At 46.2% G+C, this 25,393-nt stretch overlaps 1 protein-coding gene and 1 long non-coding RNA gene across 3 annotated transcripts in view; one reads left to right on the forward strand and one right to left on the reverse strand.

The window, feature by feature from the left end:
• The window catches only part of LOC112229491 (F-box/LRR-repeat protein 2), a 28,549-nt gene extending 8,670 nt beyond the window's left edge, over positions 1-19,879 (forward strand). Inside the window, exons 2-14 of one of the 2 annotated variants that reach the window (XM_042310282.1) lie at positions 3,863-3,924; positions 6,967-7,021; positions 8,429-8,503; positions 8,699-8,793; positions 10,818-10,982; positions 15,364-15,490; positions 15,582-15,656; positions 15,805-15,932; positions 17,493-17,553; positions 18,178-18,222; positions 18,509-18,565; positions 18,641-18,853; positions 19,102-19,879. In XM_042310282.1, coding sequence (XP_042166216.1) covers positions 3,863-3,924; positions 6,967-7,021; positions 8,429-8,503; positions 8,699-8,793; positions 10,818-10,982; positions 15,364-15,490; positions 15,582-15,656; positions 15,805-15,932; positions 17,493-17,553; positions 18,178-18,222; positions 18,509-18,565; positions 18,641-18,853; positions 19,102-19,209 — 1,266 coding nt within the window. In that variant the 3' untranslated portion in view covers positions 19,210-19,879. Of the gene's footprint in view, positions 1-3,862; positions 3,925-6,966; positions 7,022-8,428; positions 8,504-8,698; positions 8,794-10,817; positions 10,983-15,363; positions 15,491-15,581; positions 15,657-15,801; positions 15,933-17,492; positions 17,554-18,177; positions 18,223-18,508; positions 18,566-18,640; positions 18,854-19,101 lie in introns of both variants that reach the window. The other variant, XM_042310281.1, reaches the window with a different exon arrangement.
• Positions 19,880-23,185: 3,306 nt separating this feature from the next.
• LOC121841510 lies at positions 23,186-24,711 on the reverse strand. Its single transcript, XR_006080543.1, has 2 exons — positions 23,886-24,711; positions 23,186-23,851 (listed from the first exon to the last, which is right to left on the reverse strand). It is a non-coding gene; the product is annotated as an uncharacterized LOC121841510 (long non-coding RNA).
• Between the last annotated feature and the right edge of the window lie 682 nt (positions 24,712-25,393).

Consider the following 25,393-nt stretch of genomic DNA (forward strand, 5'->3'; position numbering starts at 1 on the left):
TATCTATCAGTAATGATGAGCCACCAGGTATAGACAACCTAGATGGGAAACTATTGAGAATGGTAGCAGACTGTATTGCCACCCCTATTTGCCATGTTGTTAACCAAAGCCTAAAGGTGTGTGTGTGTGTGTGTGTGTGTGTGTGTGTGTGTGTGTGTGTGTGTGTGTGTCCGTCCGCATATAGAGAAGGACACTCAACTTGTACTGCTCTGACTCAGATGACTGATGATTGGTTAGGGGCGGCAGGGTAGCCTAGTGGTTAGAGCGTTGGACTAGCAGCCGAAAGGTTGCAAGTTCAAATCCCCGAGCTGACAAGGTACAAATCTGTCGTTCTGCCCCTGAACAGACAGTTAACCCACTGTTCCTAGGCCGTCATTGAAAATAAGAATTTGATCTTAACTGGCTTGTCTTGTAAAATAAAATAAGAAAATAAAAAAAGAAATGGCTAATAACATGATGCCCTCCACTAGTATTGGCACCCTTGGTAAACATGGGCTGTGAAAAAAATTATATTGTTTATCCTCTTGGTCTTTCATTCAAAATATTCACAAAAATCTAACCTTTAATTAAAGTGAAATAATTGAAGAAAAAAAAAAAATTCTTATCAAAACAAACATTTCTCAAGTATGTGTGCCACAGTTATTGCCACTCCTTCATTCAATACTTTGTGCAACCTCCCTTTGTCAAGATAACAACTCTGAGTCTTCTCCCATAACACACGGCAAGGGATCTGAGACCATTCCTCCATACAGAATCTCTCCAGATCCTTCAGATGCCAAGGTCCACGCTTGTGGACTCTCCTCTTCAGCTCATCCCACAGGTTTGGGTCAGGGGACTGGGACGGCCATGGCAAAAACCTTGATTCTGTGGTCAGTGAACCATTTTTGTCTTGATTTTGAGGTGTGCTTTGTATCATTGTCTTGCTGGAAGATCCAACCACGGCCCAGTTTAAGCTTCCTAGCAGATGCAGTCAGGTTTTGATTTAATATCTGCTGGTACTTGATGGAGTCCATGATGCCATGTAATCCTAACAAGTTGTCCAGAGCCTTTAGAAAATAAATCAGCCCCACATCATCAAATATCCACCACCAGACTTCACAGTGGTGACGAGGTACTTTTCTGCATGGATATATTTCTGTCTACGCCAAACCCACCTCTGGTGTTTGTTTCCATAACGCTCTCTGTTGGTCTCATCTGACTATAGAACCCGATCCCATTGAAACACTGTTGGTCTCATCTGACTATAGAACCTGAACCCATTGAAACACTGCTGGTCTCATCTGACTATAGAACCTTGTCCCATTGAAACCCTGTTGGTCTCATCTGACTATGGAACCCGGTCCCATTGAAACCCTGTTGGTCTCATCTGACTATGGAACCCGGGCCCATTGAAACCCTGTTGGTCTCATATGACTATAGAACCTTGTCCCATTGAAACCCTGCTGGTCTCATCTGACTATAGAACCTTGTCCCATTGAAACCCTGCTGGTCTCATCTGACTATAGAACCCGGTCCCATTGAAACACTGTTGGTCTCATCAAGTAACGTTTGGTTGACTTTAGAACCCGGTCCAGTAACGTTTGGTTGACTATAGAACCCGGTCCAGTAACGTTTGGTTGACTGTAGGCGCTTGAGTTTGTTGTTTGATGACAGCAAAGGCTTTTTTGGAAACCCTCCCAAACTTGTGGTTGTGTAGTTTGAGACTTTCTGACCCCCCAACATCTACGATTCTCCAGTGTGATCCTTGGAGATTTTTTTTGGCCACTCGAACCATCCTCCTCACTGTGCGTGGGATCTATATTGACCCACTTCCTCTTCCAGGCTGATAGTTAACATCTCCAGTTGCTTTAAACTTTTTAATTATTGTCCTGATGGTGAAAATGGCCATTTTCAACCATTTGAGCTATTTTCTTATAGCCATTTCCTGACGTGCAGCTCAATAACTTTTTGTCGGACAGCATTACTGTATTCTTGGGTCTGTCCCATAGTAATGGATGACTATGGAAACTTGGCTTGTGTGTCACCTCGTATTTATACCCCAGTGAAACAGAAACAGAAGTGTTCCTAATCACTCACGTGAACTTAAACGTCATGTGAATGGGGAATATACTTCAGTTAGATTTTACTCAACTTTCTAGGGGTGCCAAGTCTGGCATATGTTGCAGAGAAAAACATATTTCACATGTATTTTTTTTCAATAATTTTGCTTCAGTTAAAGGTTATTTTTTTGTGTGAATATTTTGAATGAAAGACCAAAAGGATAAACAGCAAAGTAAAAATAAAATAAAAATGCACAGCCCATTTTGAGGGCCCTGAGGTTGGAGGGCCCTGAGGTTGGAGGGCCCTGAGGTTGGAGGGCCCTGAGGTTGGAGGGCCCTGAGGTTGGAGGGCCCTGAGGTTGGAGGGCCCTGAGGTTGGAGGTTGGAGGGCCCTGAGGTTGGAGGTTGGAGGGCCCAGAGGTTGGAGGGCCCAGAGGTTGGAGGGCCCAGAGGTTGGAGGGCCCAGAGGTTGAGGGCCCAGAGGTTGGAGGGCCCAGAGGTTGGAGGGCCCCCAGAGGTTGGAGGGCCCAGAGGTTGGAGGGCCCAGAGGTTGGAGGGCCCAGAGGTTGGAGGGCCCTGAGGTTGGAGGGCCCTGAGGTTGGAGGGCCCTGAGGTTGGAGGGCCCTGCCCTGAGGTTGGAGGGCCCTGCCCTGAGGTTGGAGGGCCCTGCCCTGAGGTTGGAGGGCCCTGAGGTTGGAGGGCCCTGAGGTTGGAGGGCCCTGAGGTTGGAGGGCCCTGAGGTTGGGGCTGTATTGTCAGATTTCAGTGCAGCCTTTAATGTTATTGATCATACATTGTTATTAAAGAAACTCACTTGCTATGACTGTACATGACCTGCCATCACCTGGTCGGAGAGTTAGGCCTATTCAACCAATAGAACCCAGAGTGTGTTCTTCAGTGGGAATTTTTTGTGACATCAGATATGTACAGTGCGGTGACCCTCAGGGCAGTTGCCTTGGGCCATTACTCTTCACTATTTTTACAAATGATTTGCCACTGATCTTACACAAAGCTAGAGTGACTATGTCTGCAGATGATTCCACACTCTACATGAAAAATACCGATTTCCGATTGTTATGAAGACTTGAAATCGGCCCTAATTAATCGGCCATTCCGATTAATCGGTCGACCTCTAATACATACCCCATCAGACATGCCACCAGGGGTCTCTTCACAGTCCCCAAATCCAGAACGAATTCAAGGCATTACATTATTATACAGAGCCATGATCACATGAAAATCCCTTCCTTCTCAAATGACTCAAACAGCTAAATTTACTTTAAAAAAAACAAACAAATGAAACACCTCACAACACAACGCCTCTCCCCTATTTGACCCTAGTTGTAATGTTTGTTAATGTTTTTAAAATGATGTAAATTATAGAGTATTTTTGTCTGTAGTTTATTTTTCATTATGGACCCCAGGAAGACTTGCTGTCACCATTGCAGTCGGCTAATGTAATGGGGATCCCCCCCCCAAAAAAATATCTAATGTCCCTCTCTTCTGAATCTTCACCAGTAAATTAGGCTACTCCCTCTCGTTAGCATTCCTTCCTCTCTCGTTCCCATTCTCTCTCGGTAACAGTGTTCAATTGTGTTGCTAGGGGCTGTTTATGTAGCTGTAACTCTTAACATTCCTAAATCAATGTTTGGTGTCTCAGCGGACTCTCTATATCTCTCTCGTGTGTGTGTGTGTGTGTGTGTGTGTGTGTGTGTGTGTGTGTGTGTGTCCTGTGTGTGTGTGTGTGTCTGTGTCTGAGTTCTATTGGGTGCTTGTTACCAAGGTGACAGTGGCTCTGATGTGGATGTTGATTCTCTCTCTAGGTGTTTTCCAACAGCGATGAAGCTCCCATTAACAAGAAGCTTCCCAAGGAGCTGCTGCTCAGGTTAGTTACACACACACACACACACACACACACACCTGAGTGCTCGCCCCAGGGCTTAAAGTGTGAGGGTAACTTATTAAAAAAGGACACTGCTGGCCTCACTTAGCAGACTGTTGACCTTGACCAGACTGTTGACCTTGACCAGACTGTTGACCTTGACCAGACGGTTGACCTTGAGTGGTTAGTTGTGTGTGTGTCACCTTTGAAATGTCTACTAGCTATGCGACCTACAGAGCATCATAGCGTCCTTCAGAGGCTGTATGTAACCCTACTAATCTGAGATCACTGTCTAACACACACACACACACACACTGTCATAATGGTGTATATAGGTGGGTTCTGTCTGTCTGAAGTTCACACAGCTGGAGCTGAGCACTGCGGAATTTCCCACAGAGGCTATTTATAGCACAAACAACACACACCGAGCCTTCAGAAAGTGTTCACACCCCTAGACTCAGTCCACATGTTGTTGTGTGGATTACCACATGTGTAACTCTGTGTTGTCTGTTCACACTGCTATGCTTTATCTTGGCCAGGTCGCAGTTGTAAATGAGAACTTGTTCTCAACTAGCCTACCTGGTTAAATAAAGGTAAAATAAATAACGATGATGTGTCACTGACCTACACACAATACACCATAATGTCCAAGTAGAATTTTGTTTGAACAAAGTTTTTTTAATACAAATGAATTCATTAAAAGCTGAAATGTCTTGAGTCAATAAGTGTTGAACACCTTTTTGTTATGGCTTTCCAAAATAAGTTAGAGTAGAAATGTGAATAATTAAATAAATTGCGTGGAATAGTGTTTAACAGGACTTCTGAATGACTACCTCATCTCTTTACCCCACACATACAATTATCTGTAAGGTCCCTCATCTCTTTACCCCACACATACAATTATCTGTAAGGTCCCTCATCTCTGTACCCCACACATACAATTATCTGTAAGGTCCCTCATCTCCGTACCCCACACATACAATTATCTCTAAGGTCCCTCAGTCGACCAGTGAATTTCAAACACAGATTAGACCAGGGAGGTTTTTTTACGTTTACTTTTAAATCGCTCGGGATAGGAGCGTCTGCTAAGTGATGTCAACGTTAACTGCCTTGCTCAATAGCAGAACGGCAGATTTTTTTTTTCACCTAGTCAGCTCGGGGGATTTGAACAAGCGATCTTTCGGTTACTGGCCCAACACTCTGCACCGCTAGGTGACCTGCTATTGGCCTCAGGGTGAACTCCCTTCCTCTCCGGCAACTGAGTTAGGTGTATAATGACCTCGGTGTATTGATACACCATCCAAAGTGCAATAACTTCACCAGAGTGCAATAACTTCACCAGAGTGCAATAACTTCACCAGAGTGCAATAACTTCACCAGAGTGCAATAACTTCACCAGAGTGCAATAACTTCACCAGAGTGCAATAACTTCACCAGAGTGCAATAACTTCACCAGGGTGCAATAACTTCACCAGAGTGCAATAACTTCACCAGAGTGCAATAACTTCACCAGAGTGCAATAACTTCACCAGAGTGCAATAACTTCACCAGAGTGCAATAACTTCACCAGAGTGCAATAACTTCACCAGAGTGCAATAACTTCACCAGAGTGCAATAACTTCACCAGAGTGCAATAACTTCACCAGAGTGCAATAACTTCACCAGAGTGCAATAACTTCAGCAGAGTGCAATAACTTCAAAGGGATATTCAATGTCTTGTTTTTTTTTTCTTTTTACCCATCTACCAATAGGTGCCCTTGTTTGCGAAGCATTGGAAAACCTCCCTGGTCTAATCTGTGTTTGAAATTCACTGCTCGACTGAAGGACCACTACAATTATCTGTATGTGTGGGGTACAGATGAGATGAGATGGTCATTTAAAATATGAAAAGCGGTACTCGGTTGATCGTTTCTCCAAACATAACACTTTGTATTCAGGACAAAAAGTTGATTGATTTGCCACATTTTTTGTCCGTTTAACTTTAGTGTTGCAAACAGGACATGTGTTTTCGGAATATTGTCGTTCTGTGCAGGATTCCTTTTAACTGTCATTTAGGTTAGTATAGTGGAGTAACTACAATGTTGTTGAGCCATCCTCACTTTTCTCCTATCACAGCCATTAAACTCTTCACTGTTTTAAAAGGGAAGGTAAAGGGGGATTAACTAGTCAGTTGTACAACTGAATGCATTCAACTGAAATGTGTGTTCCTCATTTAACCCCAAACCCCCCTCTGAATCAGAAAGGTCCGGGAGGCTGTAATCGACGTCATCAGTGCCCGGGGAGCAGCAGTTGTTGTTGTTGTTGTTGTTTAGCTATGTGGACCAGTATGGAGGGAATGAAGGATTCAATGTATTCACTCAACAGGAAGACTCACAGCTGTAATCACTCTCGAAGGGTGTGAATACTTATGTAAACGAGATTTCTGTATTCCATTTTCAATACATTTTCTAAACCATATTTTTACTTTGTCATTATGGGATATTGTGTGTCTCTTTTAAATACATGTTTAATTCAGGCTGTGATACAACAACATGTGGACTATGTCTAGGGGTAGGAATATTTTCTGAAGGTGCTGTCTAGAACACACAAACAGGATTGTGTGTGTGTGTGTGTGATGGAACCAAGTATGCATGATTAAAGTGTACAATGGCCTCTGTCACACTCATCAGCCAGTCGTCAGAGACGATCGATCAACTCTTGTCTGATTGGTCAGCTGCTCCACTGATCAATGAGGTGTGTGTACATGACATGTGCTCTGTTACTTTGCCCCATCTGACCACACACACACACACACACACACACAGCATTTGTCTCTGTCCATGAGGGACTAATGGGAAGTGCTAGTTTCCTGACTGTGGGAGGTTTTGTGGGGGGGGGGGGTTTATAACTACAGTCTGATAGGAACAGGAGGAACTGTCTGTGTGAGCTGACCAATTGGCTTACCCCTGTTGGCTAATAGCTACATGCTAACTCAATTGGCCTTTTGCTAAATTGACTGGCCAGTCTCTTTGTAAAACTATACGAATGCTCCTTCTCTCTCTGCAGAATCTTCTCCAACCTGGATGTGATCACATTGTGCAGGTGTGCCCAGGTGTCCAAGGTAAGGCACACCGATACAGGTATCATAACTACTCAATGTGATTTCAGTCAGTTGTCAAGGTTCCACATTGTGCTCAACTTTCCCAACTGAAATCAAATCTTATTTGTCACATGCTTTGTAAACAACAGGTGTAGAATAACTAAATGCTTACTCACGGCCCTTTCCAACAACACAGAGAGAAAAATAGAGAAAAAATATATAATTCCCGGAATAAATACACAATGAGTAATGATAACTAGGCAAAATACACGAGGTACCAGAATCGAGTCGATGTGCAGGGGTACGAGGTAATTGAGGTAGATATGTACATATAGGTAGGGGTAAAGTGACTAAACAACAGGATAGATAATAGACAGTAACAGCAGTATACTGTAGGTAGGGGTAAAGGATAGATAATAGACAGTAACAGCAGTATACTGTAGGTAGGGGTAAAGGATAGATAATAGACAGTAACAGCAGTGTATGTGATGAGTCAAAAGAGTTCAATTCATATAGTACAGGTAGCTATTTGGTGAACTAGTTAGTAGTATTATGGCGTGGGGTTCACTAGTTAGTAGTATTATGGCTTGGGGTTCACTAGTTAGTAGTATTATGGCTTGGGGTTCACTAGTTAGTAGTATTATGGCTTGGGGTTCACTAGTTAGTAGTATTATGGCGTGGGGTTCACTAGTTAGTAGTATTATGGCGTGGGGTTCACTAGTTAGTAGTATTATGGCGTGGGGTTAACTAGTTAGTCATATTATGGCGTGGGGGTTAACTAGTTAGTCATATTATGGCGTGGGGGTTAACTAGTTAGTCGTATTATGGCGTGGGGGTTAACTAGTTAGTCGTATTATGGCGTGGGGGTTAACTAGTTAGTCGTATTATGGCGTGGGGGTTAACTAGTTAGTCGTATTATGGCGTGGGGGTAGACGCTGTTCAGGCTTCTGTTGGTTCCAGGCTTGGTGCATTGGTACCAGGCTTGGTGCATTGGTACCGCTTGGGGCATTGGTACCGCTTGGGGCATTGGTACCGCTTGCCGTGCAGGAACAGATAGAACAGTCTGTAACTTGGGTGGCTTGAGTCTTCAACTATTTTTAAGGCCTTCCTCTGACACTGCTTGGTATAGAAGTCCTGGATGGCAGGGAGCTCGGCCCCCTGTGATGTACTGGGCTGTACGCACCATCCCCTGTAGCGCCTTGCAATCAGATACCAAGCAGATGCCTGTGCCAAGTGGTGATGCAGCCAGTCCAGATGCTCTCAATGGTGCAGCTGTAGAACTTTTTGAGGATCTGATGGCCCATGCCAAATCTTTTCAGCCTCCTAAGCACAGCCCCGGTGTATGACTGACCACACCCATCACTCGCTCTTCCTCTCCCTCTTCCTCTTTCCATCACTCTCTCTCTGTCTTTCATTCTCTCTTCTCAGGCGTGGAATGTCCTGGCCTTGGATGGTAGTAACTGGCAGAAGATTGACCTGTTCAACTTCCAGACAGACATAGAGGTGAGAGGTCAGGGTGAGGGGAGTTGATCCTACATATATACACATTCATAGGTCACACCAGGCTCTATCACACTCTCTCTCTGTCATTCTCTTGATCTCTCTTGTCATGTTTTTTGTAAGTTGAATTGTACCATTAGACTGGTTAAAAATGATCTCTCTCTCTCTCTTTGCCTCTCTCTCCGTCTCTCTCTTCAGGGTAGAGTAGTGGAGAACATCTCTAAGCGATGTGGAGGCTTCCTGAGGCAGCTGAGTTTGAGGGGATGTATCAGTGTGGGAGACGCATCCATGAAGTGAGTCCTTCTCCATAGGGCCTCTTTCACTCTTAGTATAACCAATGTGATTTCATAGGGGGTGTAGCGATTCACCGATGGGCTCATAGGGGTGTAGCGATTCACCGATGGGCTCATAGGGGTGTAGCGATTCACCGATGGGCTCATAGGGGTGTAGCGATTCACCGATGGGCTCATAGGGGTGTAGCGATTCACCGATGGGCTCATAGGGGTGTAGCGATTCACCGATGGGCTCATAGGGGTGTAGCGATTCACCGATGGGCTCATAGGGGTGTAACGATTCACCGATGGGCTCATAGGGGTGTAACGATTCACCGATGGGCTCATAGGGGTGTAACGATTCACCGATGGGCTCATAGGGGTGTAACGATTCACCGATGGGCTCATAGGGGTGTAACGATTCACCGATGTTTAAGTGAATTTTAAGTGAAATAATCTGTCTGTAAACAATTGTTGGAAAAATGACTTGTGTCATGCACAAAGTAGATGTCCTAACCGACTTGCCAAAACTATAGTTTGTTAATGGTTGAAACACTTAGGTTGGAGTCATTGAAACTCGTTTATGTAAACTTCCGACTTCACCTGTACATACATGCATAACATACATACACCATAGACACACAGTACCTTCAGAAAGTATTCATACCCATTCACCTATTCCATATGTTGTTTTGTTACAGCCTTAAAAAAACACCCTTCTACACACGATGATTTTGTGTTAATTAAAAAAAATATTTTTTTATTGAAAATTAAATACAAAAATATCTAATTTACATAAGTATTCACACACCTGAGTCAATACATGTTAGAATCACTTTTGGCAGTGATTACAGCTGTGAGTCTTTCTGGGTAAGTCTCTAAAATATTTGCACACCTGGATTGTACAATATTTGCACTTTTCTTTTTAAAATTCTTCAAGCTCGGTCAAGTTGGTTTTTGATCATTGCTAGACAGCCATTTAAGTCTTGCCATAGATTTAAGTCAAACCTGTAACTAGGCCACTATGGAACATTCAATGTCCTCTTGGTAAGCAACGCCAGTGTATATTTGGCCTTGTGTATTAGGTTTAGGTGAATTTGTCTCCCAGTGTCTGTTGGAAAGACTGAACCAGGTTTTCCTATGCTTAACTCTATTCTGTTTTATCCTAAAAAAAATCCCTAGTGGCTGCTGATGACAAGCATACTCATAACATGATGCAGCCACCACCATGCTTGAAAATATGAAGAGTGGTACTCCGTGACGTGTCGTGTTTGATTTGCCCCAAACATAACACGTTGTTTTCAGGACATAGTTCATTTCTTTGTCACGTTTAACACAGAATAAATCCACTAATAAAAGTCCACTGATGATAGTATGTATTTTCAGATGCCTCACTAAGCAACAGCTAGCTGCTCTCTATATCACCTCAGGGTCACGCATTCTTCTCTCTTCAGTAGCAGGCGTGAAAGAGAAACACAGACCGCACAAGTAGATGCGCAATGGATTATGGTCATTGTTGTTAATTACCAAGTTTTATGCGCTAAACTATGTATAATATTGGCCTGTTGGAAACAACTACTTCCACAACATCTCACAGTTCAGGCTGGATCTGATTTGTCTCTAGAGAAATTGTGCAATGTGTGCATTGAGCTCTCTCGCACGCACGCACGCACGCACGCACGTCAGCTCAGACAGATCCAGCTCAGGAGGCCGAGTTCATGAGTTCCATTAGCAGCAGATTTGAGTTTAGAATGGAAAATGTATGTGTTTATGCAAACAAAATGTTAGTACATTGTATAGCATCGATTCGTTCCCCCATTCAAACCCGACTGAATCGTTTCAAACTAAACCGTATCGCTCCCCCATTCAAACCGAATCGCACTGAATCGTTTCAAACTAAAACGTATCGTTCCTGTATCGGGAGCCCATGTTTCTAGATAAGCATCCGATCGTCTTGAAAGCGAAAGATGCACTTCCCTCGTGATTCAGTTACCTCTCCGTGACTTTGGTGTTTGTATAACAGTGATGACTCTGTCCCCTGGCAGGACGTTTTCCCTGAACTGCCGTAGCATTGAGGTGTTGAACCTGAACGGCTGTACTAAGATCACAGACAGCACCTGTCTCAGCCTCTCCAAGTTCTGCTGCAAACTCAAACAGCTGGACCTCACCTCCTGTGTGTCTGTTACCAACCACTCCCTCAAAGCTCTCAGGTGAGTGTTCCAAACAGCACTGTATTCCCTATGTAGTGCACTACTGCTGGCCAAGGCTCAAGGGTTGCAGGTTTATTTTAGGATCCAGAAATTTCAAGGTATTTACTAGAAGGGTAAAATGGTAGTTACATAGAAATAAATGACATGTTTGTTTCTTTAGGATTCAGTACAACAAACACAATTCATTACAGGTACAACAGATCCCCGTGGTTACCGTATCATTACCAGGTACAACAGATCCCCCCCCCACGTGGTTACCGTATCAATACCGGTACAACAGATCCCCCATGGTTACCGTATCATTACCGGGTACAACAGATCCCCCCTCTCATGGTTACCATAACACTGTAATACTAACAGTGTAACAGTGTAATACTAACAGTGTAACAGTGTAATACTAACAGTGTAACAGTGTAATACTAACAGTGTAACAGTGTAATACTAACAGTGTAACAGTGTAATACTAACAGTGTAACAGTGTAATACTAACAGTGTAACAGTGTAACACTAACAGTGTAACACTAACAGTGTAACACTAACAGTGTAACACTAACAGTGTAATACTAACAGTGTAACAGTGTAACAGTGTAATACTAACAGTGTAACAGTGTAATACTAACAGTGTAACAGTGTAATACTAACAGTGTAACAGTGCAATACTAACAGTGTAATACTAACAGTGTAACAGTGTAATACTAACAGTGTAATACTAACAGTGTAACACTAACAGTGTAACAGTGTAACAGTGTAACACTAACAGTGTAACACTAACAGTGTAACACTAACAGTGTAATACTAACAGTGTAACAGTGTAACACTAACAGTGTAACACTAACAGTGTAACACTAACAGTGTAATACTAACAGTGTAATACTAACAGTGTAATACTAACAGTGTAATACTAACAGTGTAATACTAACAGTGTAACACTGTAATACTAACAGTGTAATACTAACAGTGTAACACTGTAATACTAACAGTGTAACAGTGTAATACTAACAGTGTAATACTAACAGTGTAACACTGTAATACTAACAGTGTAATACTAACAGTGTAACACTAATACTAACAGTGTAATACTAACAGTGTAATACTAACAGTGTAATACTAACAGTGTAATACTAACAGTGTAATACTAACAGTGTAATACTAACAGTGTAATACTAACAGTGTAATACTAACAGTGTAATACTAACAGTGTAATACTAACAGTGTAACACTAACAGTGTAACACTAACAGTGTAACACTAACAGTGTAATACTAACAGTGTAATACTAACAGTGTAACACTAACAGTGTAACACTAACAGTGTAACACTAACAGTGTAACACTAACAGTGTAATACTAACAGTGTAATACTAACAGTGTAATACTAACAGTGTAACACTACTAACAGTGTAATACTAACAGTGTAACACTGTAATACTAACAGTGTAATACTAACAGTGTAACAGTGTAATACTAACAGTGTAATACTAACAGTGTAACAGTGTAATACTAACAGTGTAATACTAACAGTGTAACAGTGTAATACTAACAGTGTAATACTAACAGTGTAATACTAACAGTGTAACAACAGTGTAACAGTGTAACACTAACAGTGTAACACTAACAGTGTAACACTAACAGTGTAACACTGTAATACTAACAGTGTAATACTAACAGTGTAACACTGTAATACTAACAGTGTAATACTAACAGTGTAACACTGTAATACTAACAGTGTAATACTAACAGTGTAACACTGTAATACTAACAGTGTAATACTAACAGTGTAACACTGTAATACTAACAGTGTAATACTAACAGTGTAACACTGTAATACTAACAGTGTAATACTAACAGTGTAACAGTGTAATACTAACAGTGTAATACTAACAGTGTAACAGTGTAATACCAACAGTGTAACAGTGTAATACCAACAGTGTAACAGTGTAATACCAACAGTGTAACAGTGTAATACTAACAGTGTAACACTGTAATACTAACAGTGTAACACTGTAATACTAACAGTGTAACACTGTAATACTAACAGTGTAATACTAACAGTGTAACAGTGTAATACTAACAGTGTAATACTAACAGTGTAACAGTGTAACACTAACAGTGTAACACTAACAGTGTAACACTAACAGTGTAACACTGTAATACTAACAGTGTAATACTAACAGTGTAACACTGTAATACTAACAGTGTAATACTAACAGTGTAACACTGTAATACTAACAGTGTAATACTAACAGTGTAACACTGTAATACTAACAGTGTAATACTAACAGTGTAACACTGTAATACTAACAGTGTAATACAGTGTAACAGTGTAATACTACTGTAATACTAACAGTGTAATACTAACAGTGTAACACTGTAATACTAACAGTGTAATACTAACAGTGTAACACTGTAATACTAACAGTGTAATACTAACAGTGTAACACTGTAATACTAACAGTGTAATACTAACAGTGTAACACTGTAATACTAACAGTGTAATACTAACAGTGTAACACTGTAATACTAACAGTGTAATACTAACAGTGTAACACTGTAATACTAACAGTGTAATACTAACAGTGTAATACTAACAGTGTAACACTGTAATACTAACAGTGTAATACTAACAGTGTAACACTGTAATACTAACAGTGTAATACTAACAGTGTAACACTGTAATACTAACAGTGTAATACTAACAGTGTAACACTGTAATACTAACAGTGTAATACTAACAGTGTAATACTAACAGTGTAACAGTGTAACACTAACAGTGTAACACTAACAGTGTAACACTAACAGTGTAATACTAACAGTGTAACACTGTAATACTAACAGTGTAATACTAACAGTGTAACACTGTAATACTAACAGTGTAATACTAACAGTGTAACACTGTAATACTAACAGTGTAATACTAACAGTGTAACACTGTAATACTAACAGTGTAATACTAACAGTGTAACACTGTAATACTAACAGTGTAATACTAACAGTGTAACACTGTAATACTAACAGTGTAATACTAACAGTGTAACACTGTAATACTAACAGTGTAATAACAGTGTAATACTAACAGTGTAATACTAACAGTGTAACACTGTAATACTAACAGTGTAACACTAACAGTGTAATACCAACAGTGTAACAGTGTAACAGTGTAATACTAACAGTGTAATACTAACAGTGTAACAGTGTAATACCAACAGTGTAACAGTGTAATACCAACAGTGTAACAGTGTAATACCAACAGTGTAACAGTGTAATACCAACAGTGTAACAGTGTAATACCAACAGTGTAACAGTGTAATACCAACAGTGTAACAGTGTAATACCAACAGTGTAACAGTGTAATACCAACAGTGTAACAGTGTAATACCAACAGTGTAACAGTGTAATACCAACAGTGTAACACTGTAATACTAACAGTGTAACACTGTAATACTAACAGTGTAACACTGTAATACTAACAGTGTAACACTGTAATACTAACAGTGTAACACTGTAATACTAACAGTGTAACACTGTAATACTAACAGTGTAACACTGTAACACTAACAGTGTAACACTAACAGTGTAACACTAACAGTGTAGCACTGTAATACTAACAGTGTAATACTAACAGTGTAACAGTGTAATACTAACAGTGTAACAACAGTGTAACACTGTAATACTAACAGTGTAATACTAACAGTGTAACAGTGTAATACTGACAGTGTAATACTAACAGTGTAATACTAACAGTGTAACAGTGTAATACTAACAGTGTAATACTAACAGTGTAATACTAACAGTGTAATACTAACAGTGTAATACTAACAGTGTAATACTAACAGTGTAATACTAACAGTGTAATACTAACAGTGTAATACTAACAGTGTAACAGTGTAATACTAACAGTGTAATACTAAGTGTAATACTAACAGTGTAACAGTGTAATACTAACAGTGTAATACTAACAGTGTAATACTAACAGTGTAATACTAACAGTGTAATACTAACAGTGTAACAGTGTAATACTAACAGTGTAACAGTAACAGTGTAACACTAACAGTGTAATACTAACAGTGTAACACTAACAGTGTAACACTAACAGTGTAACACTAACAGTGTAACACTAACAGTGTAATACTAACAGTGTAATACTAACAGTGTAATACTAACAGTGTAATACTAACAGTGTAACAGTGTAATACTAACAGTGTAATACTAAGTGTAACAGTGTAATACTAACAGTGTAATACTAACAGTGTAATACTAACAGTGTAACAGTGTAATACTAACAGTGTAATACTAAGTGTAACAGTGTAATACTAACAGTGTAATACTAACAGTTTAACACTAACAGTGTAATACTTAGTAAGAAAACTGTGTGTCTCTGCTTAGTGATGGCTGTAGTATGTTGGAGACATTAAACCTGTCGTGGTGTGACCAAATCACCAGAGATGGCATCGAGGCTCTGACCAGGGGCTGTAACAACCTACAAGCCCTGTTCCTACGTGGCTGCACACAGGTACACACACACACACACACACACACACACGTAAACATGATTGTATTGATTGCCAGTAGTGATTGGTTTCTCTGTGTTGTGTTCTCTACAGTTGGAGGATGGAGCACTGAAACCCCTTCAGAAACACTGTCCTGAACTAACCACTATCAACATGCAGACCTGCTCAGTAAGACAGAGATGGAGTGTGTGTGTGTGTGTGTGTGTGTGTGTGTGTGTGTGTGTGTAGGAATAGGGATTGAAAGACAGAAAATGTGTGTGTAACGTGTGTTTATTTATAAACCGGTGACAGATGATTTTGTGTGTGTTTACAGCAGATAACTGATGATGGCTTGGTCAGCCTGTGTCGGGGGTGCCACAAACTGCAGATGCTGTGTATCTCTGGCTGCAGTAACATTACAGACGCCTCTCTCACCGCTCTGGGCCTCAACTGCCCCCGACTCAAGTAAGAAATGTCTCCCTTTCTCATACACACGATGAGGCCCCCCAGACAACACACGGTGAGGCCCCCCCAGACAACACACGGTGAGGCCCCCCTGACAACACACGATGAGGCCCCCTGACAACACACGATGAGGCCCCCTGACAACACACGATGAGGCCCCCCTGACAACACACGATGAGGCCCCCCTGACAACACACGATGAGGCCCCCTGACAACACACGATGAGGCCCCCCGACAACACACGGTGAGGCCCACCCCGACAACACACGGTGAGGCCCCCAGTGACAACACACGGTGAGGCCCCCCAGACAACACACGGTGAGGCCCCCTGACAACACACGATGAGGCCCCCTGACAACACAGGATGAGGCCCCCTGACAACACAGGATGAGGCCCCCTGACAACACACGATGAGGCCCCCCAACACACGGTGAGGCAACACAACACACGGTGAGGCCCCCCAGACAACACACGGTGAGGCCCCCCCGGACAACACACGGTGAGGCCCCCGACAACACACGGTGAGGCCCCCCCGACAACACACGGTGAGGCCCCCCCGACAACACACGGTGAGGCCCCCCCCGACAACACACGGTGAGGCCCCCCGACAACACACGGTGAGGCCCCCCGACAACACACGGTGAGGCCCCCACAACACACGGTGAGGCCCCCGACAACACACGGTGAGGCCCCCCGACAACACACGGTGAGGCCCCCGACAACACACGGTGAGGCCCCCCGACAACACACGGTGAGGCCCCCGACAACACACGGTGAGGCCCCCCGACAACACACGGTGAGGCCCCCCACTGACAACACACGGTGAGGCCCCCGACAACACACGGTGAGGCCCCCCCGACAACACACGGTGAGGCCCCCCCGACAACACACGGTGAGGCCCCCGACAACACACGGTGAGGCCCCCCGACAACACACGGTGAGGCCCCCCGACAACACACGGTGAGGCCCCCCCAAGAACACGACAACACACGATGAGGCCCCCCGACAACACACGATGAGGCCCCCGACAACACACGATGAGGCCCCCCTGACAACACACGATGAGGCCCCCGACAACACACGGTGAGGCCCCCGACAACACACGGTGAGGCCCCCCGACAACACACGGTGAGGCCCCCCGACAACACACGATGAGGCCCCCTGACAACACACGATGAGGCCCCCTGACAACACACGGTGAGGCCCCCGACAACACACGATGAGGCCCCCCCCTGACAACACACGATGAGGCCCCCCTGACAACACACGGTGAGGCCCCCCAGTGACAACACACGATGAGGCCCCCCCGACAACACACAATGAGGCCCCCCTGACAACACACGGTGAGGCCCCCTGACAACACACGGTGAGGCCCCCCGACAACACACGATGAGGCCCCCCGACAACACACGATGAGGCCCCCGACAACACACGGTGAGGCCCCCGACAACACACGATGAGGCCCCCCGACAACACACGATGAGGCCCCCCGACAACACACGATGAGGCCTACTGATAAAAGACGTCATACCGTCCACATAACCAATGTGTTTGTATCAGGATCTTGGAAGCAGCACGGTGTTCACAGGTTACAGACGCTGGGTTTACTGCACTGGCCCGGGTAAGTGCTGCTTTATTTCCTTCAGCGCTCTGTCTTGACTTGTTGCTCTGTCTTGACTTGTCGCTCTGTCTTGACTTGTCGCTCTGTCTTGACTTGTCGCTCTGTCTTGACTTGTCGCTCTGTCTTGACTTGTCGCTCTGTCTTGACTTGTCGCTCTGTCTTGACTTGTCGCTCTGTCTTGACTTGTTGCTCTGTCTTGACTTGTTGCTCTGTCTTGACTTGTTGCTCTGTCTTGACTTGTTGCTCTGTCTTGACTTGTTGCTCTGTCTTGACTTGTTGCTCTGTCTTGACTTGTCGCTCTGTCTTGACTTGTTGCTCTGTCTTGACTTGTCGCTCTGTCTTGACTTGTCGCTCTGTCTTGACTTGTCGCTCTGTCTTGACTTGTCGCTCTGTCTTGACTTGTCGCTCTGTCTTGACTTGTTGCGCTGTCTTGACTTGTTGCTCTGTCTTGACTTGTCGCTCTGTCTTGACTTGTCGCTCTGTCTTGACTTGTCGCTCTGTCTTGACTTGTCGCTCTGTCTTGACTTGTTGCGTTTTTTGTTTTTTTTTTGTCTTCAAATCTTTTCACATTTAAGGTCACTAATTAAAACCTAATGTTGAACTGATGTGGGTTTGTTTCAACAGCATTGTCATGAGATGGAAAAAATGGATTTAGAAGAATGTGTTTTGGTAAGATTTCATGGGCGTCTCTTCTTGTTTAATGCAACCGTAGATTGAGGCCATCAGCATTTGATTGAGCCTGTCTGATTCTATGTACTGTATCTGGGTTTGATTTGAGCCTGTCTGATTCTATGTACTGTATCTGGGTTTGATTTGAGCCTGTCTGATTCTATGTACTGTATCTGGGTTTGATTTGAGCCTGTCTGATTCTATGTACTGTATCTGGGTTTGATTTGAGCCTGTCTGATTCTATGTACTGTATCTGGGTTTGATTTGAACCTGTCTCCTCTCACAGGTGACTGACAACACTCTAGTCCAGCTCGCTATTCACTGCCCTCGACTGCAAGCACTGGTACGTATTGTTGTGGGTGTGGGTGTACATTACAGTATGTAATATAGTGTCAACCGTCTATCCTCTCTCCACCAGTCCCTCTCCCACTGTGAGCTGATAACTGACGACGGTATCAGGGCGCTGAGCAGCAGTGTGTGTGGACAGGAGCGCCTCACGGTGGTGGAGTTGGATAACTGCCCTCTGATCACAGACGGGACTCTGGAGCACCTGAAAAACTGCCACCGCCTGGAGAGGATAGAACTCTACGACTGCCAGCAGGTCACCAGGGCCGGCATCAAACGCATACGGGTCAGCCATCACCATCACTACATCTCCCAAGCTGCATCACTATAGCTGTAATGTCAAAGCTCCTGCATGGCCTGGTGGGAATTGTAGTTTCCTATGGAAATAATAGAATTACCCCCACACTGTTGTATTATAGTCCTATTGAGTGTATTGCAGTGTTGCAGGCTGTCAAATGAAATACATGGGAGAATATACAACCGTGTGGAATATTGCTGCATTTGAAATGACGGAGCTCCTACCTCTCCCTATAGGCCCATCTCCCAGAGATAAAGGTCCACGCCTACTTTGCCCCAGTGACGCCCCCTCCCTCTGTGCACGGTGGGGGCCATAGGCTGTGTCGCTGCTGCGTCATCCTCTGACAGTGGAGGACCCGGGGGGCAGCTCTGTCTACAGGGCCTACTGCTGTGACCCCCACCCCCAACAACAATAACCCACCGCCATGGGATGAGACCGACCCTGAACCCCGACACAACACCCTGAACCCCGCCCGTTACCACAACACCCTGAACCCCGCCACAACACCCTGAACCCCGCCACGACGACACAACACCCTGAACCCCGCCACGACGACACAACACCCTGAACCCCGCCACGACGACACAACATCCTGAACCCCACCACAACATCCTGAACCCCACCACAACACCCTGAACCCCACCACGACGACACAACATCCTGAACCCCACCACAACATCCTGAACCCCGCCACAACACCCTGAACCCCACCACAACACCCTGAACCCCGCCACAACACCCTGAACCCCGCCACAACACCCTGAACCCCGCCACAACACCCTGAACCCCACCACAACACCCTGAACCCCACCACAACACCCTGAACCCCACCACGACGACACAACATCCTGAACAACACCTGAACCCCGCCACAACACCCTGAACCCCTCCACAACACCCTGAACCCCGCCACGACACCCTGAACCCCGCCACGACACAACACCCTGAACCCCGCCACGACACCCCTGAACCCCGCCACGACGACACAACACCCTGAACCCCGCCACGACGACACAACATCCTGAACCCCACCACAACATCCTGAACCCCACCACAACACCCTGAACCCCACCACGACGACACAACATCCTGAACCCCACCACAACATCCTGAACCCCGCCACAACACCCTGAACCCCACCACAACACCCTGAACCCCACCACAACACCCTGAACCCCGCCACAACACCCTGAACCCCGCCACAACACCCTGAACCCCGCCACAACACCCTGAACCCCGCCACAACACCGAACCCCGCCACAACACCCTGAACCCCGCCACGACACCCTGAACCCCGCCACGACACCCTGAACCCCGCCACGACACCCTGAACCCCGCCACGACACCCTGAACCCCGCCACGACACCCTGAACCCCGCCACGACGACACAACACCCTGAACCCCGCCACGACGACACAACACCCTGAACCCCGCCACGACGACACAACATCCTGAACCCCACCACAACATCCTGAACCCCACCACAACACCCTGAACCCCACCACGACGACACAAACATCCTGAACCCCACCACAACATCCTGAACCCCGCCACAACACCCTGAACCCCGCCACAACACCCTGAACCCCGCCACAACACCCTGAACCCCGCCACAACACCCTGAACCCCGCCACAACACCCTGAACCCCGCCACAACACCCTGAACCCCGCCACAACACCCTGAACCCCGCCACAACACCCTGAACCCCGCCACAACACCCTGAACCCCGCCACAACACCCTGAACCCCGCCACAACACTCTGAACCCCGCCACAACACCCTGAACCCCGCCACGACACCCTGAACCCCACCACAACGACAACACCCTGAACCCCGCCACAACACCCTGAACCCCGCCACAACACCCTGAACCCCGCCACAACACCCTGAACCCCGCCACAACACCCTGAACCCCGCCACAACACCCTGAACCCCGCCACAACACTCTGAACCCCGCCACAACACCCTGAACCCCGCCACGACACCCTGAACCCCACCACAACGACAACACCCTGAACCCCGCCACAACACCCTGAACCCCACCACAACGACACAACACCCTGAACCCCGCCACGACACCCTGAACCCCACCACAACGACACAACACCCTGAACCCCGCCACGACGACGCAACACCCTGAACCCCGACACAACACCCTGAACCCCGTCCACGACACCCTGAACCCCGCTACCCTGAACCCCACCACGACACCCTGAACCCCACCACGACACCCTGAACCCTGCCACGACGACGCAACACCCCTGAACCCCGCCACGACGACACAACACCCTGAAACCCACCACAACACCCTGAAACCCACCACGACACCCTGAACCCCACCACGACAACCTGAACCCCGCCACGACACCCTGAACCCCGCCACAACACCCTGAACCCCGCCACGACACCCTGAACCCCACCACGACTACACAACACCCTGAACCCCAATACAACACCCTGAACCCCACCCCGACGATACAACACCCTGAACCCCGCCATGACGACACAACACCCTGAACCCTACCACAACACCCTGAACCCACCCCAACGATACAACACCCTGAACCCCGCCACGACGACACAACACCCTGAACCCTACCACAACACCCTGAACCCCGCCACGACGACACAACACCCTGAACCCCGCCACGACGACACAACACCCTGAACCCCGCCACGACGACACAACACCCTGAACACCACCACAACACCCTGAACCCCACCATGACGACACAACATCCTGAACCCCACCACAACATCCTGAACCCCACCACAACACCCTGAACCCCACCACGATGACACAACATCCTGAACCCCACCACAACATCCTGAACCCCGCCACAACACCCTGAACCCCACCACAACACCCTGAACCCCGCCACAACACCCTGAACCCCGCCACAACACCCTGAACCCCGCCACAACACCCTGAACCCCGCCACAACACCCTGAACCCCGCCACAACACCCTGAACCCCGCCACAACACCCTGAACCCCGCCACAACACTCTGAACCCCGCCACAACACTCTGAACCCCGCCACAACACCCTGAACCCCGCCACGACACCCTGAACCCCACCACAACGACAACACCCTGAACCCCGCCACAACACCCTGAACCCCACCACAACGACACAACACCCTGAACCCCGCCACGACACCCTGAACCCCACCACAACGACACAACACCCTGAACCCCGCCACGACGACGCAACACCCTGAACCCCGACACAACACCCTGAACCCCGTCACGACACCCTGAACCCCGCTACCCTGAACCCCACCACGACACCCTGAACCCCACCACGACACCCTGAACCCCGCCACGACGACGCAACACCCTGAACCCCGCCACGACGACACAACACCCTGAAACCCACCACAACACCCTGAACCCCACCACGACACCCTGAACCCCACCACGACACCCTGAACCCCGCCACGACACCCTGAACCCCGCCACAACACCCTGAACCCCGCCACGACACCCTGAACCCCACCACGACTACACAACACCCTGAACCCCAATACAACACCCTGAACCCCACCCCGACGATACAACACCCTGAACCCCGCCACGACGACACAACACCCTGAACCCTACCACAACACCCTGAACCCACCCCGACGATACAACACCCTGAACCCCGCCACGACGACACAACACCCTGAACCCTACCACAACACCCTGAACCCCGCCACGACGACACAACACCCTGAACCCCGCCACGACGACACAACACCCTGAACCCCGCCACGACGACACAACACCCTGAACCCCGCCACGACGACACAACACCCTGAACACCACCACAACACCCTGAACCCCACCATGACGACACAACATCCTGAACCCCACCACAACACCCTGAACCCCGCCACGACGACACAACACCCTGAACCCCACCACAACACCCTGAACCCCACCACAACACCCCTGAACCCCACCACAACACCCTGAACCCCACCACGACTACACAACACCCTGAACCCCGCCACGACGACACAATACCCTGAACCTCGCCACGACGACACAACACCCTGAACCCCGATACAACACTCTGAACCCCGCCACGACTACACAACACCCTGAACCCCGCCACGATGACACAACACCCTGAACCTCGCCACGACGACACAACATCCTGAACCTATAACCGCAAGGTCATGTTCACTAGGCACTAAACAGGAGATTTTTGAAAATGGTTCTTCCCAAACTTTTTCCAATGATTAAACAAAATTCTTACTTTTAATGTTAAATGTTTTTCTACGGTCTGACCCCCCGCCCATACAGACTGATTGATCACTACTGGTCTCTGATCCATACAGACTGATTGATCACTACTGATCTCTGATCCATACAGACTGATTGATCACTACTGGTGTCTGATCCATACAGACTGATTGATCACTACTGGTCTCTGATCCATACAGACTGATTGATCACTACTGGTCTCTGATCCATACAGACTGATTGATCACTACTGATCTCTGATCCATACAGACTGATTGATCACTACTGGTGTCTGATCCATACAGACTGATTGATCACTACTGGTCTCTGATCCATACAGACTGATTGATCACTACTGATCTCTGATCCATACAGACTGATTGATCACTACTGGTGTCTGATCCATACAGACTGATTGATCACTACTGGTCTCTGATCCATACAGACTGATTGATCACTACTGGTCTCTGATCCATACAGACTGATTGATCACTACTGATAAATTATCAATTGGACTCTTTCTGAGGTTCCTATTCAGGGGAGGAGGGGTGGGGTCTTCTCTCTCTGACAGAACTCTGAGTCGACCATCACCTTCCAGAGCCCAGACCCCTTCCAGAGCCCAGACCCCTCCTCTCCAAAACTACTCTCACCTTCCAGACCCCTCCTCTCCAAAACTACTCTCACCTTCCAGACCCCTCCTCTCCAAAACTACCCTCACCTTCCAGACCCCTCCTCTCCAAAACTACCCTCACCTTCCAGACCCCTCCTCTCCAAAACTACCCTCACCTTCCAGACCCCTCCTCTCCAAATAGCCCTGACTTACTGCGATGTAGGGGACACCACTAAACCCCGCCCATCCAGAGGCAAACAGAAAACCAGAAGTACAAAGCTGAACATTTTGACGTTTTTTGTTGTGCACCTGAGAACCTGCCTGTTTGAGACTGTTTTTGTTTGTAAGAGTGTTTTACAATGAGGGCAACGAAAATATTACAATATGGCAACTCGCCCTCGGATTGGAGTTGGCCAGTAACAAATGACTATTTTCCCTCTTTTTCAGTGCTTATTGTTATTGTCCATGCTTATCTATCCAGAGGGAGATCACATCTGTGCATCTCTCCTTTTGAAAATAATGAAAACAAATGGTTACTGTTGTGGACAGAAATGGGACTGTCTCTGTCAGAAACGAGCATCTAAGGAAATCCCTGGAACGTGTGTACTCTGGGCCTCCTGTGTGGCTGTGGAACACACAGGCTGGTTCCAAACTGACCACTAGCCCCTTGACCACTAAGCAACTCCTGACTCACCCTCATTGAAATGAAACGGAGAGGTTTAAGCCTAAGTGATGATCATGTGTCTTTAGATTTAAAAAAATAAAAAAATAAATCTGGAGCAGTGGATTCAAGCAGTCTACCAGATGGAGATTGAGGTCAAGATATAGACTGCTATGTTTACTGCTACCTACCATGTAATCTCTCGTGGACAGATGTGCATAACATACCTGGTATCGTAGCATCTGTCAGCAGACTGTGGGTTGCGCCCGACTACCAATGAAATTTGTTTCTGGTGCGCAGGTCTTTCATCACTGGTCATTTGGACAAATTATGATTTCGTAGGCGCCTTTTGAATTTCGGAAGAGTAGGGGACATTTGGCCCATACACCTCTCCTGTAACCTGCAGAGGGAAGTGGAACTCCTAGTTCTGCTTCCGTTCCTCGTTCCAGTATATTTTCTAAAATTAATTAAGCATCTAACTCAATTGCACAGGATTTTTCATTCTGGGTGTCCGAGATTACCTACCATGTGCTTTCAGATGTTCCGGGGCTAAGGGAAGGGGTCAGGGCTAGGGGCCAGTCTTGGGTTTGGGACAAGGCCTGTCTGTGTTCAGTCTCAGACATACAGAGCGTGTAGTATATAATATGGGTGTTTGACTCAGATGCTTCTGGTTCTAGGTCAATAAGCTGACTGACCTCTAGGGTTGGGGTCAGTTCTTTATTAATTCAGTCTTTGAAATGGAATTGATCCCAACCCTGCTGACCTCACTATGTGGCAATGATACTAACGCCTCTCTTTGACAGCTGTTCTAACAGGAGCTTTATGTTGAAAATGAATAAATAACATAAATAAATCAAATAACTGATTAGTAAATGTGCTCTGACTGGCTCTACAGTGAAATTTGATAAAAATAAATGTTCTGAGTAGCGCTTACTCTGATACTCACTGTCTGTGTGTGTGTGTGATAGCAATGTAATCTTCATCCTGACCAGCAGATGTCGCTGAAGTGCCATATAAAATCTG

This window comes from Oncorhynchus tshawytscha, linkage group LG31 (genome assembly GCF_018296145.1).
Source record: "Oncorhynchus tshawytscha isolate Ot180627B linkage group LG31, Otsh_v2.0, whole genome shotgun sequence".
In the NCBI taxonomy this organism is placed as follows: Eukaryota; Metazoa; Chordata; class Actinopteri; order Salmoniformes; family Salmonidae; genus Oncorhynchus; species Oncorhynchus tshawytscha.